General features: G+C 37.2%; 1 protein-coding gene across 1 annotated transcript; it reads left to right on the top strand.

The window, feature by feature from the left end:
- The first annotated feature begins 17,156 nt into the window (after positions 1 to 17,156).
- On the top strand, positions 17,157 to 20,394 carry LOC109057064 (cytochrome P450 7A1-like). Its single transcript, XM_042718130.1, has 6 exons — positions 17,157 to 17,585; positions 17,881 to 18,121; positions 18,198 to 18,802; positions 19,153 to 19,283; positions 19,378 to 19,556; positions 19,660 to 20,394. The coding sequence occupies exons 1-6, from the start codon at positions 17,503 to 17,505 to the stop codon at positions 19,957 to 19,959; spliced, it is 1,539 nt and encodes a 512-aa protein (XP_042574064.1). The 5' UTR covers positions 17,157 to 17,502; the 3' UTR covers positions 19,960 to 20,394.
- Positions 20,395 to 21,283: the final 889 nt, after the last annotated feature.

Below are 21,283 nucleotides of genomic sequence, written 5' to 3'. Positions count from 1 at the left end.
ACGTGCATCACTTCTGAGTGGCGCATGCACAAAGCTGACCTCATACGTAATTCCCCTGGAACTGCTTCCGTTTACAACAGTGAGCGCAAGCTAGATTCAAGTGATTATTACGTTTTGAATACAGATATTTCTCTTAAAAAAAAAAAAAACGCATCGATTTGCTACAGGAGGCCTTTGTTCACCAATCGTGTGAGACACGATTTTTTTTTTTTATTTAAGGGCGTTTTTTATTTCACATATTTTGGACTGAAGGAATGCAACACTCGCTGACTGCAATGATAGAGCTTGAAAGATCAAAGACAATTTTTAATATAACTCCGACTGGATTCGTCTGAAAGAAGAAAGTCATACACCTAGGATGCCTCAGGGGTGAGTAAAATGCAGCCTAATTTTCATTTTTGGGTGAACTAACCCTTTAAGTATACCAGTTATTTTACTAAAAGTAAAATTGCAGGGTATTTTTATCAAATACATAGATATGTGAATGTGTTTGTAGTATACCTAACATTAAATAAATGTACAGGGCAGTAAATAAAAAATATTTTTATTGTACCAAGCAAATAATATAATATAAAGGACAGATATAATACTGTAATTCTGCTAAATGGCCCGATCTTTATGCAGTCTCTGTTTTATGTGTACATTATCACAAAGATCATGAAAATAGCAGGACCAAAACCCAGCGATAATGTAAGAATGCTGAAAATAAATGTGATACTATAACACACTGTAATGTTTTCCTAATAAAGTATCTTTAAATTAATGAGTGCCAAATGTACAGTTACTTTATGTATTTCCACAATTTTTTTTTTTTTTTTTTTTTTTTTTTTTTTACACATTCAGATTTCTTAAAGTGAATCTCGATCAAGTGTTTGATTATGTTTAAATGTCACATCATGGTGGTTCAGGGCTTAATTTAGTAGGACTTCATGTTTCTGCTACTTTTGTTTTTAGTCAGGTTATACCTTCAAGTATTTAATTAATAAGAGCAACCCGTCAGAGCGAAATATCATTAGAAAGTATGTGAGGACCCATCGTTAAAATTCCAGTAGGTTGGTAAAAGCTTTGTCAACAATCTGCTTTCACTTGTGTTCAGTCAGGAGAGTAAGAGGGCTCTGTGTGCAATGAATGCTCCTGAAATTGAAATTCAAATGGTAGCCCACAGCTAACCAGCATCAGCTGCTCTAAGATTCCTCACACGCTTGATGAAAGAAGGTAAAAACTTGAATTATGAAACTTAAATTAGGCCGTGCAGATCTCTTTTAAATCAGTGCATTATAAGTATATTTCATCATGTTTGATTTATGGAAACATGACTTCTAACATTTATAGTAGATGTAGTTCTAATACCTTTCCCTCAACTACACATGACCAACAACCAGAATTATCTGATTGAAGTGTTTTCCATTTCTGAAAATCTTTAATGGGTATTTTATACTGAGATGACATGCAGATGTTGTTACAGTATTAGTGTGATGCATGTGGTGTCTGCATATGAAATTGAGATTAAGAAAAGCTTTTAGGCCTAGTTGGGCCATGTGTTAAGGACAGTGTGTGTTACCAATCTTATATCTGGGGCGACATTATTTGATCGATTTAATCAGTGGTAAGCAGCACTTTATTTTTTTCCAGCATTGATAATAAACGTTTCCTGAATTCTGAAGGCTCATGTGACACTGGAGCTCAAAATTCAGCTTTGTCATCACAGGGATAAATAACATTTGAAAAATGTTAATTGTAAATAAATACAGCCTTGGTGAGCATCGAAGATTTCTTTCATAAAATTGAATGATGATAAACTATATGCAGTTTTATGTTTGAGCATGAATTATTTTTTGGACAGTTCCATAATCTTTTTTTGCCCATGTCTATCAGTATGCCTGGCATTAGCCTGTTGTCCACTGAGAAAAAAAAAGAAGATATATCAATGGGCTCTTTATATATATATATATATATATATATATATATATATGTATATATGTATATATATATATATATATATATATATATATATATATATATATATATATATATATATATATATATATATATATATTTTTTTTATTTATTTTTTAATTTTTTTTTTCAGTGACCTTAAATGGAACAGAAACATTTTACAAAATCTAATTTTAAATTTCGATAAGAAATTTCGGCATATAAATTGATTAGTTTCTCATACACCTGCTGTCTCAGGGACACAATGCACAAGAAGGTTTGTGGTCATAGCACCAAGGATGGAAGGTCAGTCCCTCAGTTCTATAATTAACCTAGAAAGCTTTCATTTCAGTTCTCAGTTCTATATCAAACTCTTCTGACGCAGCTAAGGGACAGAAATCTCATTTGAATCCTTATCGGTTTATAGTGAAGGTAAGCAATGGTGATATTCAAATATGTTCCTCACATTCAGATTTATTTTATTATAAATGGTGCATGTGAGGTGCAAAAATCTTATATTATTTTATTAAATTTTTCAAGAACAAACTATATTGTGGTTCATTCTAGGTGCTCGATGTCAGATGAAAACATGTAACATTCCAGACTAGCCAGAACAAGATTTAGCCTACATCATGACAAACAGAGACTGACCCCTAGTGGTGAGTTCTGCTTTCTACAACGGTAAGAATATACATAGAAACACTTTTATAATCTACTTTCACTCTACTAAATTCCAGTGTTTTATAATGTGCTTAATATTTTAAAATGTGCTCACTTCTGAACTATAAAACAAAATGCCAAACTATTTCAACAGTTTAACAGGCCATTCAAATCTCTACACACTGGGCCTGAAGGGGGCAGCGTATACACACACAGAAGATCCTTATGTGACAAGAGAGATGTTTTGGCTGTTCACAAAAGAATACTAGTTTATTGGAAACATAACGTATTAAAGTGTGTAAAACATAGAAAATTATGTAAGGGATAATGTACATCCAGTCAAACCAAAAACATAAACATCCGCCTAGCAACCTCCTAACAAAGTCTAAATGCCATCAAACTTTGCTTATGTCTTCAAACACACAATGCGTATAACCTTCAAACTTAAACTCTCTTTGCAAACTTCCAAAGTATTAGAAGTACAGACAGTTTAAATAACCTTCACACTTCAAACAAACTTTCATACAAGGCTTTGTCAAGACAGAATTCAGACTTTCTTTTCTTGTTTATCTTCAAGATTGTTCTGCTAGGAGCAGATAAAATGGCACATTGTTCCCACATTAGGCAAATCTGCTCCTACAAGAGCACAAACTGACACGTCATATCCATTTAGCATTGAGTGCTAGAGCAGACGTTGTGTTCTCCTGAGGGACTTGGCTTTCTTAAAAGGCAGGACATTTGAAAATACATGAGGGACAGGTGGATGACAGTCAGCAAACTGTGTGGACAGATTGAGGAGAGACTGAAATTAATTACACTGAAAAGGAAGTCATTCAGAGACTCCTGTGCATCATAAAACCAGGTGAGTTCAGGACAAGACTCATCAGTAATGATAAATGACAGTAGCCAAGCATAGAAAAGTGTCATAGAGTCACATCAGAATAAGGAAAGCAGCACTACATGCATCGGACAACCTTAACAATTACTGAAGGTCTACAGAAATGAAATACAGGGCTGCAAAAGGACTGGTCACTTTTTTATGTTTAAAGTTCAGATAGGGATGTAATTCATGCTCTAGTTTAAGTGTGCAGGTGACCTGAGATCAAATCAAATCAAAGCCATCACAAATAAAACAAAATAACACTATTTTTTTTCTCATCAGTCATTTTAACTATCTATAATTTATGATATAAAAAAAACAGTTCACTCAGAAATGTAAATTCTATCATCATTTACTCAACCTCTATGACTTTCTTCTGTGAAACACTTGACCTCACAGATGTTCACTTTAAAAACATTCACAATATGTTCCTTTTTGTTCCACAGAAGAAATAAAGTAACAAGAGATTAAATGATGATAGAATTTTCAGTTTTAATATATTTTGTCTGTTCTTTAAATAATTGGCTTATTTTCTTTCTTCAGTGCTATTACTTTTATCATATACATTTGTTTTAGATTAATTCAATGATTACAGTAAATTATACATTTCAATCATTTTAAATTCAATTGTTGGGCTTAATTTCAGTTTATTCAGCATGTTGTGTTTTATTTATTCATTTACTGTAGCTAAACTCAAGTCTTTTATCATCCATTTATTATTTTGTCTGACTTGTGTCATAACTTGTGTTGTCTAATATTAATGTGGCTTGTTTGATAAACATATCTTTCTATCTTTTTTTTTAGGTAAGGCAGAGATGAAACAAACATGCAAGGACAAGCAGAGAGGGAAACAGGATTGAGACACAGACAAAACTCAACCCATCCTGATATCATGCTACCAAAACTCAACTGATTCTGACTTCTTTCACCTTTATCTTTTATAACAAATAGAACCCCAACTGTGGATTAGTTATGTGACATAACACAAACACTAAATGAATTCTGCTGGATTCTACAGCTCATCTTATGGAATTGTTGTGGATCCCCTTTAAATCATTTCTATGCTTTCCACCATTATAGTGGCAGTCCTGCTGAAATGAAAGAGGATGTTAGCATGAAACTACACACTTAGAAAAAAAAGGTACAAAAGCTGTCTTGGGCGGTACCTTTTCAAAAGGCACACCACTGTACCTAAACAGTCCATATTGGTTACAAGTACATATTAGTACCTAAAGTGTACATATCAGTACCTACAAGGTACAAAAGTGTACCTTTTGAAAAGGTACTGTCCCAGTGACAGCTTTTGTACCTTTTTTCTGAGAGTGTATGCAGAGATTAAGTATAAACCATGTAACATCCAGAATGTGTAGATAATGTATGCACAATTTATTAGGGCCTAGCCTTGACCTAAAGTGACAGTCTGTTGACTGATAATGCTGCTGCTATAGGTAGCAATAAAAATAATACAAAACAGAGCAGCTATTAAGCTGCTAATCAGTGATCACCATTATGAAGGATGACATGAAATAGTTTATTTTTTTTTAATTAAATAATTTTATTCTAATACTCCTCTATTCAGTGCTCAAGAAAAGCATTTATGATCTTCTTGCCAATAGTTTGATTGTAATATCAGAAACCTTCAGCTGACATGCACTTTACCTCTGATCTACACACTCACTGGAGTTAGATTTCGGCTGGACTGGACAGGATTTATGATATGCATCTGTATGACTGAGTCTCAGCAACCCTTGCATGTTCGCAAATGCAATCCGAATAATTGCTGGTATGGCATGAGAAACACCAAAAATCTCGGGATGTATACTAATTGTGGAAATAAGACAAGAAACCAGGAGAAGAAACCTCTACATTTTGAGCTTTGAAGTTGAATTTTTTTTTTTTTTTTTTTTTTTTTTTTTGAAGAGGTCAGGGTTTTTTACTTTACCTATCTGCCTCATTTCATAGTTCAAACAGATAACAGTAGCTTGACGTATTTACTGAATCAAGAATTCAACATACAATTCTGGCCAGGAAAAATCAATGCTTGGACAGAAACTCAGCTGTCACTGAGGTAAACTAGCATGTCACAAAGTGCATTGAAATGCAAACTGACCTTCAACAGCTAAAAATGACATGGTGCGTGCTGGTAAATAGAATTGTTTTTGAGGTTAAGTTTGTGTTGACCATACATTCAAAGTTTTTCTGTGCATGCCGCTGCATGTTCTGAGACAGAGGGCAATACGGACAAGCAAAGCATTCAATGGGTTTCCTGTGCATAGCTAAACCATCAAAAACACACTAAACAGGTGAATATGCCCTTGTTGGTAAATATTCATGGAAACACAGTCGGTTGAACATAAACAGTTGGGAGAAAATTGGATTTTTATCAGTTTATTGGATTCATACAAGAGGTCTTAAAGTGACAGCATTCTAATTTACCTGAAGTTGTCTGTGTCCTGCTGCTGTCTGTCATTAGAGATTATGATTTGAGCAACCCTAAATTAATGTGACTAAATGGTTTTGCGGTTGATAATGCACTTTTCAAAATATTCAAGCCCCTAACTCCCAGGCTGTATAAAGAACAATAAGAGTATTGATGCTGGAAGTATATTTTGGCTGATGTCGGTGGAGTGTTTTAATAGGCTACAGTAAACTGTTGTCCTTTTATCTCTACATTACCAATCCAGCTTCAAGGTTAGTTATAGTTTTGTTTTAATCTCATGATGTTTTCCTTTTATGGCACTGTAAGGGTCATAGTGCATGTGGATGTGTGCTGACAGACACTAATGCTGTATGTTAATACAAAATATGCTATTATCCAAACTGATAATGATATTCAAGTAAGGAAAAGTAGAAGCAATATATCATAAGAGGCAGTGCAAGTTTAAGATATTTTACACAAATTAAAACATTAGTTAAAAGTGGAAAGGAAAAGAAAGAGAATTGTTTGCAGTTATTTGTTATATTTTTATAGATATCATAATAAGTGCCTTTATGGTTCATGTTTAAGGACTAGTTATTTTTTGGAGTAAAGTAGCCTATCTGTAGCATTGGCAAGATCATAGGTTTGGTTCCCTAGTATTGCATGAATTGAGACAAAAAATGTATAGCTTGAATGCAATACAGAATGTATAGCTTGAATGCAAATGCAATACAGAGTTTGCCTGGCTATCTCTCATCAAAAAACGTTTGACAGGACACACATATACAAGCCGGTGAACCAAATGCAAGGTAAAAATATTGTAGATAGGATGTATTATGTTTATACTTGATACTAGAGAGATTTTGCTCTTTAGAAATATATTTTACATTATTTCTTGCCCTAGATAGTCAAGTTTTTGTTGTCTACAGTCGTGGCCAAAAGTTTTGAGAATTACATAAATATTAGTTTTCAAAAAGTTTGCTGCTAAACTGCTTTTAGATCTTTGTTTCAGTTGTTTCTGTGATGTACTTAAATATAATTACAAGCACTTCAAACGTTTCAAAGGCTTTTATCGACAATACATGACATTTATGCAAAGAGTCAGTATTTGCAGTGTTGGCCCTTCTTTTTCAGGACCTCTGCAATTCGACTGGGCATGCTCTCAATCAACTTCTGGGCCAAATCCTGACTGATAGCAACCCATTCTTTCATAATAACTTCTTGGAATTTGTCAGAATTAGTGGGTTTTTGTTTGTCCACCCGCCTGTTGAGGATTGACCACAAGTTCTCAATGGGATTAAGATCTGGGGAGTTTCCAGGCCATGGACCCAAAATTTCAACATTCTGGTCCCCGAGCCACTTAGTTATCACTTTTGCCTTATGGCACGGTGCTCCATCGTGCTGGAAAATGCATTGTTCTTCACCAAACTGTTGTTGGGTTGTTGGAAGAAGTTGCTGTTGGAGGGTGTTTTGGTACCATTCTTTATTCATGGCTGTGTTTTTGGGCAGAATTGTGAGTGAGCCCACTCCCTTGGATGAGAAGCAACACCACACATGAATGGTGTCAGGATGCTTTACTGTTGGCATGACACAGGACTGATGGTAGCGCTCACCTTTTCTTCTCCGGACAAGCCTTTTTCCAGATGCCCCAAACACTCGGAAAGGGGCTTCATCGGAGAATATGACTTTGCCCCAGTCCTCATCAGTCCATTCACTATACTTTCTGCAGAAGATCAATCTGTCCCTGATGTTTTTTTTGGAGAGAAGTGGCTTCTTTGCTGCCCTTCTTGACACCAGGCCATCTTCCAAAAGTCTTCGCCTCACTGTGCGTGCAGATGCGCTCACACCTGCCTGCTGCCATTCCTGAGCAAGCTCTGCACTGGTGGCACTCTGATCCCGCAGCTGAATCCTCTTTAGGAGATGATCCTAAGACGATCTTTCCTTGAAGTTCTTGATGAACCTATAAATTGTTGATTTAGGTGCAATCTTAGTAGCCACAATATCCTTGCCTGTGAAGCCATTTTTATGCAACGCAATGATGGCTGCATCACATCAAGCATCACCCTCCTTTTAACATGTCAAGTCTGCCATTCTAACCCAATCCGCCTGACATAATGATCTCCAGCCTTGTGCTCGTCAACATTCTCACCTGAGCTAACAAGATGATTACTGAAATGATCTCAGCAGGTCCTTTAATGACAGCAATGAAATGCAGTGGAAAGGTTTTTTTGGGGATTAAGTTAATTTTCATGGCAAAGAAGGACAATGCAATTCATCTGATCACTCTTCATAACATTCTGGAGTATATGCAAATTGCTATTATAAAAACTTAAACAGCAACTTTTCCAATTTCCAATATTTATGTAATTCTCAAAACTTTTGGCCACGACTGTACAGCAGTGGTTCCCAGACCTGTCATGGAGGACCCCCTGCCCTGCACAATTTGTATGTCTCTCTAATCAGACACACCCAATTTAGTTCTTGCATTCTCTACTAACGAGCTGATGAGTGTAATCAGGTGTGTTAGATAAGGGAGACATACAAAAGGTGCAGGCATCGGGGCCTCCAGGACAGGTTTGGGAAGCACTGGTCTACAGTGTATGTATCATGCTGTTGGAAAGTTTTATGCTTGTACCAGCTTGCACTACAATTTAGTGTAGTGGAATGTGTTTATCTATACAAATTCAAAAGAAGTCTCTTATGTATTATTTTGATCAATGTGATCCAAGCACTAGTTTCAAGTCATTGGTGGGTGTTACTAGACATAGACTTCATGTTTGTACTTGTATTAAAATATACAATCATTTAATAAAGGGTTTATTATAGGGAAGTTTTTTTCAGCCTTCGGGGTAAAAATTTTGCAACTTGCACAACCAGACAGTGGTGCTTATATTTTATAGTGATTTCACCCCTGTAGCTAATTTCTAATTGGTTAAAACAATGTTACAACTTATCTTGTTACAACACTCTTCAGTCTCTGGTACAGTACATTGTCCCATGTTGTATAATCTTTGTGTATCCAGCCAAATTGCTTCGGAAAGTTGTGTTACGACCCTCCCTGACTGATCAGCCATGAGATTTTAAATCTTTTTTTTTAATATGTAGGTAAAAAGTATTTAGATGTTATATAACAAATTAAACAAGTCACCCTTCTGATTCAGATGATGTACATTGCAGAATTCATTAACATGATCACAAATCAAATGACAAACCAGAAATTAAATTTTATTTCTTACCTCAAAATAGCATTTTGTTCTGTATATTATTTTTATATCCTTTTTTTTTATATTTTCACAAGAATCTTATCTTCTAATCATGTAAAGTGTTTATTTTTATAGTGCTTTTTGCAAACAGATAATTTCAACAGAGATTTATTAAATTATTAATAAAGAGAATCAATGATGCAAACTTGATGCAAAAATAAAACGATAGTGTAATTATTCATTTCAAGTCAGTTCAGTAACAGTGTTGATGTTGCAACATTCATCTGTTCAGCTGTATAGCAATATATATAAACTTTATTACAGGCTCTAGACCCAACAACAAGACCAACAACATAACAGAAGGAATAGATACATAAACACATAAAAACATACTTTGATTCATGAGAGTATTAACAGGCACCCATACCAATGTTTCCACAAATATGATTGATATCTAGCCGAGCTGCACCTAGGGCTTGTGAGCATAATTATAATACAGTTTTGAGACTCATCAAGTTGGGACATGAACTTAAACATTAGGTTCCTCAAGAGAGCATGTAAAGTGCTTAGCCCTGAGTCACAAAAGAGCTTACTTGCACTGCTACTCCTGGGCTTTTCTAGCAGTATCCTCAGGCAGTCATTATATGCTACCTGAAGTTTGCGCATGGTCTCCTTTTTGTAGTTGACCCACAATGGGGCTGCATACATAGGGGTGCAGTATGCACGAAACAATCTCACCTTCACGTCATCAGAACAGTGATGGAATTTCCGGACTAACATGTTTGCTTGAACATACAACATTCGTCTCTGCCTATACATATCTGCATCATCTTCCAACCTGTCAGTGATGATGTGCCCAAGATATTTCGTACAATAAGATACACAGAGGGATTGCCCTGACAGGTAAAACGTAGGAAAATGCAGCAATAGTCTCTTATTCAATTCAAGTTTTGTTCTCATCTGATAGTGCCAGTGCAGTCAAATTGCTAATATTACTTATTATTAAAGGGATACTCCACCCCAAAATGAAAATTTTGTCATTTATCACTTACCCCATTTCGTTCCTAACCCATAAAAGCTTTGTTCGTCTTCAGAACACAATTTAAGATATTTTGGATGAAAACCAGGAGGCTTGTGACTGTCCCATAGACTGCCAAGTAAATAACAGTGTCAAGATCCATAAAAAGTATGAAAGTCGTTGTCAGAATACCTCCTCTGTGTTTCTCCATATCACCGTATGCTGTGTATGCTCTTCTGTATCATCTGCGCCACAAGGATGTGGTTTTCTTTCAAATCAAAGCTAAATACAGAATACTCCATCTGCCAGAAGTGGTGAGTTTGATACAGACGAGCATAAGCAGCATACGGTGTGTGACGAGTGGGGCGGGGCCCAGAGCCGTGGGAACGGGTCGAGGCCGGTGGAGTAATTGGAAATGAGCGACACCTGCGCCACTCACCGGTATCGAGTCCCATGGAGGAGCTCCGGAAGAATACAAAGGAGGAGTTACGACAGTGAAGGATGAGAGAGGACCAGGCCTGGACTTTATTTTGTGTTTTGGTTTTGTTTGTGCGCGGCAGTTGTCCATGAGGGGCTGTAGCGCTGTTTTGTGTTTATTTTGTAATTAAAGTTTTATCTAAATGTCCGTCGGTTCCCGCCTTTTTCTTCCCGAACTATGATCATTTGTTACATTGGTGCCGAAACCCGGGAGGAAGGAGGGACACGCTGCCGAAGATCCCTCGCCGCTGTGGTGAATCCAAGGTGCCATCGAGCATGGCGGAGCAGTCTGCCGCCGTGGATGCTTGAAGTGGTGGGCTGGAGTGAGTTGCCGGGGTGGGGGGGACGAGCTCGCTGCCGGCTGCCCAGGATGTGGAGGGACGGCTGCCATCCGTGAGGGAGCGGAGGAGTCACTGCTGTTCGCCTGGGGCCGGAGCTTGCTGCCATCCACCAGAATGGGGAGGAGCAGGGAATGGGGGACTCCTGCCGGCTGCCCGAAACCGGAGGAGCCGTCGCCATTCACCGGGTGGCGGAGGAGTGTTGTGCCATCCACGGAGGGCTATCCAGTGCCACCGCTAGATTACAATGTAATGAAGTCCTCTGTGTTAAGAGCTTATGAGCTTGTTCCAGAAGCCTACCGACAAAAATTTAGAAAGCATATGAAAACCTCCGGCCAAACTTTTGTTGAATTTGCCAGAGAAAATACTATTCTGTTTGAGAAGTGGTGTGCAGCAAGTAAAATCAGCATGTTTGAACAACTTAGAGTTAATCCTTGTAGAGGATTTTAAGAATTGCGTGCCTGAAAAGATAGTAGTTCATTTAAATTAGCAAAAGGTGACATCACTCACCGAAGCTGCCATCTTCGCAGATGAATTTGTGCTTACACACAAAATTGTGTTTTCTCCTTTATGTCCTACTCGTCTTGTTGCTGAGTGGAATCACAGTCCTAAAACTATGATTGGCCAGAATGATGAGCAGGGTCCTGATTCTCGTGAGTGTTTTTACTGTCATGAGAAGGGTCATTTGATTGCTTTATGTCCTACGTTGCAATGTAAGAACCAGAGGAAAACACAGACCGCACATAAAAGTGTTGCTTTTGTGCGTACCCACCCTTCAGAGTCTATGCTTGCAATTGATCCCACCTTTGAACCATTTGTGTGTGATGGTACAGTCTCCTTTTCTGAGTTAGACACCGAGCATAAACACGTATGCATTTTGGTAATGATCATCCTTGGTAATGATTTAGCCAGGTGTCTTGTCTTCGTGAAGTAGTTGATATACCCTGTGTATCAAAAAGTAATGCGCTATTGACTCAGGAGTTTCCTAAGGTATTTCATTCCTGTGTTGTTACACGAGCACAAGCTCGTAAGTTTGAAGAAGAACTGACTCATTTATGTGTTCTGATCAGTCAGATGTTAAGACTAGTTTAGACGTGGAGAAACAAAATTTGAGTTTTGGGCCAAATGTTGATTTTCCTTTTGACAGGAAGCACCTAATCAAAACACAAAAATCTGATGGTACACTGATGACTTGTTTTAATGCTGTGATGGATAAAACCTTGTTAGATGCTCATGTTGTTGCTTATTTTCTAGATGATGGAGTACTTATGCGTAAATGGAGTTCTGAAGAAAATTGTGACTGGAACTCTGTTTTCCAGGTAGTTGTGCCTAATTCTTACAGAGAATATGTTCTACGTGTTGCTCATGACCATAAATTGTCTGGACATTTATGGATCAAGAAAACCTATAACAATTTTGATGAAGAGGTTCCCCTTTTGTTGTGACTTTTGCTGTCAGAAATACTGTCCAGGAATCCCTTGGATTCAGCCCAGCTGAGTTGGTCTTTGGACATTCTCCTCGTGATCCATTAAAGATGTTGCAAGGACAGCTTCTTTCTCAAAGTCACTCAGTTACAGAACAGAATGTGTTAGATGATGTGAGTTATTTCCATGAAAGATTGCATTCTGTCTGGAAGTTGGCACGGCAGAGCTTAGAAAGTTCACAGACTCAAATGAAAAGTAGATATGATAAAAGCACTGTTCAACACTCATTTGAGCCTGGTGATGAAGTTCTTGTGTTACTGCCTTCGCCTTGGTCAACTCTCCAAGCTAAATTTGCAGGTCCATATGTGACTAAGGAAAAGTTAAGTGACACTGACTATGTGGTAAAAACCCCTGACTGGAAAAGGAAAGAGAGGGTATTTCATATTAACATGCTAAAATTGTATGTTTCTCGTCCTATGCCTGAATGCACAGTTCCACTTCCTATTATTGTATCTGTGAGTGCAGTCTCCTCTGACTATTCACCTAGTGTAGATCTACGAATTGGAAGTGCCTGTTTGTCTGACATTTTTCTGAAAAATTCTATAACCCTTGTGGTAATCAGTTCAAAACTCTCTCACTTATCTAGTTCATCTCAAAAGGAACTAATGCAGTTGATTGAAAAGTATTCTTCACTGTTTTCTGATGTGCCCACTGTAACAAATGTGTTGGAGCATGATATTGATGTGGGTGATCATCGTCCTGTTAAGCAAAATGCTTATCGTATCAATCCAGTAAAGTGTGAGATCATGCAGAAGGAAACGCAGTACTTGATTGAGCATGGCTTAGCTGTGCCAAGTTCAAGTCCCTGGTGTTCCCCATGCCTTTTAGTTCCTAAGCCAGATGGAACATCACGCTTCTGCACAGATTACCGAAAAGTTAATCAGTTGATCATTCCCTCTTCCTAGAATAGATGATTGTGTTGACCGCATTGGTCAGGCCAAATTTGTGACAAAGCTAGATTTACTAAAAGGGTATTGGCAGGTGCCACTCACTGATCGTGCTTCAGAAATCTCCGCTTTCGCTACTCCAGATGTTTTCCTGCAATACAAGGTTCTTCCCTTCGGCCTGAAAAATGCTCCAGCGTTTAATGAGCAAGGTGCTGTCTAATGTAAAAAATTGTGAAGCCTACCTTGATGATGTTGTTTGTTACTCTGATACATGGGGAAAGTCATTTAAAGACTCTAAAGGAAGTCTTCTCTAGGTTCCAAGAAGCTAATCTCACCCTCAATTTAACAAAATGTGATTTCTGTCATGCCAAGGTCACATATTTAGGTAAGGAGGTAGGTTATGGTATGGTTCGACCAGTGGAATCTAAAGTTTGTGCCATCATGGATTTCTCCTCTCCTAAATCTAAAAGAGAACTCCGGCGTTTTCTTGGCATGGTCGGTTATTACAGAAACTTCTGTAAAAATTTCTCAGATGTAGCAAAGCCTCCCACTGATGGTCTTTGAAAAGATGTTTCTTTTGTTTGGAGTCCTAATTGTCAAATTGCTTTTGATTCACTAAAAACATTGTTGTGTAGTTCTCCTGTTCTTGCTGCTCCAGATTTCACCAAACTGTACAAACTCTAAGTGGATGCCAGTGGCGCCGGTACTGGTTCTGTCCTTCTACAAGAGGATGATCATGGGATCGACCACCCTGTATGCTTTTACGCAAAGAAATTAAATCGACACCAGTTAAATTATAGCACAATAGAAAAAGAAGCTTTAGCTATTTTTTTAGCATTACAGCAATTTGAAGTGTATATCGGTTCAAGTTCACAGCCTGTTGAGGTATTTACGGATCACAATCCACTTGTTTTTCTTCATCGCATGTGTAATAAGAATCAAAGACTCATGCGATGAGCTCTCATTTGTCAAAGTTTTAACTTACAAATCAGATACAAGAAAGGTGTAAATAATGTCAGTGCTGATTCTTTGTCACGGTGTTGTATATAAACCTGCTGCCATGTTTATTCTTATGGGTGGGGGTGTTACAACCCTTTGTTTTGCATTTTTCTCGCTTCTGTCTTTTGTTTTTGAAAGGGTTTTTGTGTCCAGGTAGGATGCTGATTGGTGCATTCAAAATTAGGCACACCTTAAAAGCCCTGATGTCACTTCCTTTCTCCAGAGCAGAGCAGAGCTTGGCTGTTTGGTCTCGTAGATGAATTTTGATACGATTTTTGTAAGTAGGAACTGTTTGGTATTTTGACCCTATTGCTTGTTATGACGTGGATTTGGATTCTACTTTTAACTCTGTTTGCCTGATCTTGTAAATAGTTGTATTTTATTGTAAATATAGAGGGTTGGGAGGAAGTAAGGAGTTTGACACCATTTTGTTTATTGTAACCTTTTTGGTCTCTGTTTTGGTTAGGGAGTTAGGTTAAAATATTGTACTTTTATTTTATTTTATTTTGATTAGGGTTTATGAAAGAGGTCTTAAACTAAAGAAGTTTTGTTTATTATATTGGCCTGGTCAACTCCTGAAGGAAATTCCCTATTTACTTATTTTGATGGTTGTATTTTTGTTTGGTTTCAATTAAAAACCTTCATTTCATGTTGTGTCCTTTACCCCTAGACGGGGTGTAACATCCCGTCGCTTCATATAACCCAGATTGCACGTCTGATGGCAGATGAAGTTTTCTGACGATGACTTTCATACCTTTTATGGACCTTGACACTGTTATTTACTTGGCAGTCTATGGGACAGTCACAGGCCTCCCGGTTTTTATCCATAATATCTTAAATTGTGTTCCGAAGATGAACGAAGCTTTTACGGGTTTGGAACGACATGGGGGTAAGTGATTAATGACACAATTTTCATTTTGGGGTGGAGTATCCCTTTAAGTGTCATTTAAACCCCAACTAAGCAAGCCGTGGGAAGTAACCCAGACTCCATCAGATGACATAAACACTCACCTAACTGGTTAAACTAGGGGTTTTAAAACATTCCCTTATTTAACACATTTAGTTCAGGCCTTGAGTCTCTGCTCAGCTTCTCAACCAAGACTTTTCTTTTCAAACTGATTTATCCTGCATTTTTTTAATTGCTGGGATATTGGGTGGGCAGTATATTAAACTATAAAAATCTTCTTTCCCTTTCTTAAATAAAAAGTCTCCTGTCTTCGGTCCCTTATACAGTAAGTGTCATGCCATGCTATGTTCAGGAAGAGTAAGGTTTTAAAGGTTTCTTTATCATGACCTTTTTATATATAATTTTTTATCCACATAAGATGGAGTATTCATCTAAAAATTTTAAAATCTTTTCAGTCATGTATTTCTTGGACAATATATCACAAATGTATTCAAATATGGTATTTCCAAGTCTTCAGATTTGGAATAACAGCAAAACAGACTATAAAAAGCTGTTTTCAGTTAAATTTATTCTTTGAATGCATGTGAAAAATTACAACAGTCATAACACTTTATGAATAACTTTATGCTATAGGTGAACCCCTTCACACTTTTTTATTGGTATGTACATATGATGCTACATTTGACTTCTCAAACATTTTATAACTGTTTTTGAGGTGAATAAACTATGTGGAAAGAGGCTTTTTGAGGATACAGTATAGAATGATTTGATTGCAGCAGATTGTTTGTTTTATCTGTAGTTTCAAGGTCAAATGAATGCTTGGCCATCACAGTGTTAATTATTAAAGCTGATGAACATGGCCTTCATCTGGACCTTATCAATGGAGTTAACTCATTTCAGTAAGACACGTCACACACATTGAGATTCAAACACTGCTTTTGATAAGATTGGCAATAGATTGGTACTTAAAGCTGATTATCGGTCCATTCAGTTGCCAATAGAATCTGAGAATAATGTTTCATTCATTTTAAATCCAATTAAACTGCATGCAAATGAAATCGATTTAATGCCAAAAGGTAGCAAAACAATGTTAGTAATTTTCCATTCCTAAAATCATGTCTGCGCTTATTATTTCCATGATGTGTGTACTGATGTTAAACTAGTCACTTTATTTATTAATTTTTCAATATTTTTTATTAATGTTACTTACTAGCTCATGTCGGTTGCCAGTGGGTCTGAACTGACTGAACTCACTGATGCTTTGGTGTTTTGGGCAGAGAACCAGTTACCAACGATCAGTGACCATTTATATAGAAGTAACCTGTCAAATTAAGGTTACAATAGTATGAACTTCTTGCAAGCAAATAAACACTTTGCCAATTCATACAGCTTTTGAACCTCTCCTCATCACCCGGTGAGGGAAATACTTAGAAAACCTTTGCTGAAAATATGACTAATCATTTGCTATACTTGCTCATCTGACACAATAAGACAGGGTTTTGAATACAAAATAATATTATAATATACATAATTATATATATATATATATATATATATATATATATATATATATATATATATATATATATATATATATATATATATAAATACATACATAATCAAATTTTGTGTCATTGTTTTTTTTTTTTTGTTGTTGTTTTTTTTTTGACAGCGATGCAACCTCGACCTTTTAGTCATCAAGAGGTTTTGTGTCAAAACATAAACCATAAAATTGTTTGTATGGGTTGTACTGTTCAAAACTAGTTTTGTTTTGAGAAGTCTGAAAGACCTATAGTGGTGAAATATGAGTTTCCACAGGTACATAATACATTCATAGAAATGTACTTGCCCGATATGTACATAGCATGACTTCAGCATAAAAATCTACAGATAAAGGTTAGGTCATGGCTTTTTTTTTTTTTTTTTATAAATAAACATACTTAAATCTTTTCAATGAGTATCAGAGAGTTTGCCCCCCAAAAAATCACACATCAAAGACCTTGAAGTTGTTTCCCAACTTTGGAATACTATCAAAGTACAGTCTACTGGCCGTCAGGTGGAGGTGTCCATGGACTCCGTTCAAGGACACGCACACACACACACATGCCTACACCTATCCAGTTTTTTTTTCTGGCACGTTTTCAGGACAAAGTGTGGGGGGAAGTCATTAGTTGTGGAGTTACGTCAAGGGCTGTGGCTGTGAATCATATAAAAACAGCGCTAAGAGCACATGAGGGCATCTTCAAGGATTAAAGCCACACTCTAGTTCCACCAGTTTTTGTCTCCCCAGCAGTCATGATACTAAGCATTGCCCTCATTTGGGCCATAGTTGTTGGACTCTGTTGTTGTCTTTGGCTTATCACAGGAATACGCAGAAGGTAAATACCCATAGATTTGTGACTAAAATCATCACAGGGATGGTGGGATTCACATCTGTTTGACAATTGATGTTAAATAGTATTACAGTCTCTAATGGAAAATAACAAATTTGCAGGGTACTTCATTAAATGAAAGATCACTTTAAATGATTATATGTTTTTAGTTCATTAGTTTTCCAAACAATTTTTGCTTTGTATAGCACTGAATTGAATCGTCTACATGACAGAACTTGTTTCTTGTTCCTAAACCCTGCTTTTATGAGCTGTTTTGTAACTGGTGCTGTGATTGTTTCAGATTGCCTGGGGAGCCTCCAGTAGAAAATGGCTGGATCCCTTACCTTGGTTGTGCTCTTCAGTTTGGGGCCAATCCTTTAGAGTTTCTTCGCAGCAGACAGAAGAAACATGGTCACATTTTTACATGCAAGATTGCTGGGCAGTATGTCCATTTCCTTTGTGATCCATTCTCCTACCATGCCGTTATCCGCCAAGGAAGGCATCTAGATTGGAAGAAATTTCACTTTGATGCCTCTGCAAAGGTAAATGAAATAAAATATTTCTTATCGCTAACAACAAAATGAACTGGCATGTGATGACATGCATGTGTTCTTGCAGGCATTTGGTCATGAGAGCATGGATCCAAGTCAAGGTTTCACCACCGAGAACCTGCATCAGACCTTCTTGAAGACCCTGCAAGGGGAGGCCTTGTCTCCTCTCATTGAGACCATGATGGAAAACCTACAGAGCACCATGCTGCAGTCAGGCATGCTGAAGGCCAAACCCTCAGAGTGGCAGAGCGATGGTATTTTTGCCTTCTGCTACAAGATCATGTTTGAAGCAGGCTACCTGACCCTCTTTGGGAAGGAATTGGATGGAGACCAGAGTATTGCACGCCAGCAAGCCCAAAAAGCTCTGGTGCTCAATGCATTGGAGAACTTCAAAGAGTTTGATAAGATCTTTCCTGCTCTGATCGCTGGTCTCCCCATTCACGTTTTCAAAAGTGCCTACAGCGCTCGGGAAAATCTCGCCAAGACAATGCTCCACGAGAACCTCAGCAAGCGTGCCAATGTGTCTGACCTTATATGCTTGCGCATGCTCTTGAATGACACATTATCTACCTTCAACGAGCTGAGCAAAGCCAGGACCCATGTGGCCATGCTGTGGGCTTCACAAGCCAACACTTTGCCTGCAACCTTCTGGACCCTGTTCCATATGATCAGGTACAAATCATATTTAGCAAGTGTAAAAGTGCACAGTAGTCACTCCCTAGGGTTATTAACCAGCACAGATAAATGCGGTAATTGTAGTGTTGGAGATAAGCATTTCTTCAGAGTGTTTTTGGAAAAGACTATAATGTAATGTAATATGTATAAGACAATAAAAATTGGTGTAGAAAGTTTTTTTTTTAACTCAGAAATTGATAGTAAATTTTCAAATGAATTAGAGCAAGTAATACACTGAATTAAGTGTAGAAAGTCTGAAATAATATTTTCTAGTAATCAGTTTTAATAATAGTAATTTTCCCCATTGTACTTGTTAAGTAGATGACACAACTTCTGCTTGTTTGCAGGTGCCCTGCGGCCATGAAAGCTGCTAGCGAGGAGGTGAGGCGAACATTTGAAAGTTCTAATCAGAAAGTCGATCCCATGAATTCTCGACTTGTACTAACAAGGGAACAGTTGGACAACATGCCAATTCTAGGTCGGAACACTTTGAAAATATTTAAACGTTCATGTACTCAATATGATTACCATACCAAAATGTCATGTGTACTAAAGCTTCCCTGTAATTTCAGACAGTATCATTAAAGAGGCGATGAGGCTGTCCAGCGCATCCCTGAATGTGAGAATGGCCAAGAGCGATTTCCTTCTTCATCTGGACAACAACGAGTCTTACCACATCCGCAAAGATGATGTAATAGCTCTGTACCCCCCGATGATTCACTTTGATCCTGAGATCTATGAAGATCCTCTGGTGAGATAAATTGCAGCTTTCACCTAAAACATATCAGAATAAACTTGTAAATGATGTAAGAATTAATCTCCTCATTAATGTTTTTGCATCTTGCCATGAACAGACATATAAGTATGATAGATACCTTGACGAGAATGGACAGGAGAAGACCAGCTTTTACCGAAACGGACGCAAACTTCGTTACTACTACATGCCCTTTGGCTCTGGGGTGACCAAGTGTCCTGGCCGCTTCTTTGCTGTGCATGAGATCAAGCAGTTCCTGTCTCTACTGCTAGCGTACTTTGAAATGGACCTTTTAGACCCTGATGTGAAAGAACCGCCGTTGGACCAGTCTCGGGCTGGACTGGGTGTTCTGCAGCCCACCTATGATGTTGACTTTCGATACAGACTCAAATCTCACTAGGAATCTCACACTTATTTATGGACTGTTGACTTAAGCTGTAAATAATGTACATTTTGCATCGCGTCCAAGCAGACAAATGTGAATAGGTTTCAATTGTGTTTTCTTTCTATTCTAGCTGATTTGAGAGAGATTTTACTAAGTTTGAAAGAAACTTCAGAGATCTCCTTTTAAAAAAATTCAGTAACATTTACTGCACTTATCCTATGTTTATTCATAGTATTCTTCTCAATTCTTAAAATATCTGGCAGTATTCAATATTGAACATTGGTTAGAAATTGGAATCGTTCATGCTATTTCATTGGTGGTTTACCATTTTTGTAAAATGAAAGGCTATGTGCTTTGTAATTGCAGGTTAATTTTACTTTTTAAACAAAAGGTGCTTAAAGGTGTGCTGTAAGCAATTTTATATGGAATTAAATGCAGAAAACGATCAAATATCAATGTAATAATTGTCCTGATGAAGTCTGTAACAGCCTTTTTAAACAATAGGGGGAAAAAATATATATTTCCGGTCAGATTCATGGTTTAGCCAATCAGAAGGGGTTTTTTTTTTTTTTTTTTTTTTTTTTTGCCTTTGCGCATTCACAGCGCACAGTCCATATTTGAGAAGCCAGAATCTGTGAAAGTTTTTTTTGGATCACGTTTTCGTAAATTTGGAGGATGTAAAAAGTTTCTGGTAATAACGGTGTACACAACCAAACATCTTATAGTCAATATGCACCTTAAAATAAAGATAAAATTTGATATGCACAAAAAAGAAGAAAAACAAGCGGTCACCGCTACACCTTTGACACAGATGATGGTTACATTTAAACTGCAGTGTTGAAGAAAAGGGGCATGTTTAATTTGTTGGAAGTTCTGCGGATAACTTAATGAAGCACAAATAAATAAATAAATAGGCTAATCCTAAACCAGCATAAACTCTTGGTCAGAGTAGGAGACCAGCTTAAACAAGATCAGACCAGTAATTATTACCACTATTCTTTTTTTTTTTGAAAGACATCGAATGATAAAATAATATAACATATTATACAACAACTACAATATTTATAATAATAACATGATCTTGGCAATAGATTATACACAATATTAAAAGGCCAGAATTCTTTTAGCAAGTCAATGTTTGTTACCCCCGTTTACCTTTTCCTTAACATCTGTTCATCACTATCACTAAGGATGCCAAATGGTCAAAAGTAATCCTGACATAGACCTAAATCTAGTTGATAAACACACAGATTGTGTCAAGGACACGCTTAGCAACCACCTCTTCTGCTGATAAGCCTGAGCACAAGACATGCAAATATTAAAGTGACTCTTAGTAACC

Source organism: Cyprinus carpio, chromosome B2 (genome assembly GCF_018340385.1).
Source record: "Cyprinus carpio isolate SPL01 chromosome B2, ASM1834038v1, whole genome shotgun sequence".
Taxonomy (NCBI): Eukaryota; Metazoa; Chordata; class Actinopteri; order Cypriniformes; family Cyprinidae; genus Cyprinus; species Cyprinus carpio.
Note: the sequence above shows the minus strand (reverse complement) of the source record. Positions and strands in the feature narration are given on the sequence as shown.

Bases quoted from the DNA above. Each gene is read 5' to 3' on its own strand.
- LOC109057064 (XM_042718130.1), top strand. From the start codon at position 17,503: ATGATACTAAGCATTGCCCTCATTTGGGCCATAGTTGTTGGACTCTGT. The intron at 17,586-17,880 runs GTAAATACCCAT...TGATTGTTTCAG, and splicing joins ATCACAGGAATACGCAGAAG to ATTGCCTGGGGAGCCTCCAG. The intron at 18,122-18,197 runs GTAAATGAAATA...GTGTTCTTGCAG, and splicing joins ACTTTGATGCCTCTGCAAAG to GCATTTGGTCATGAGAGCAT.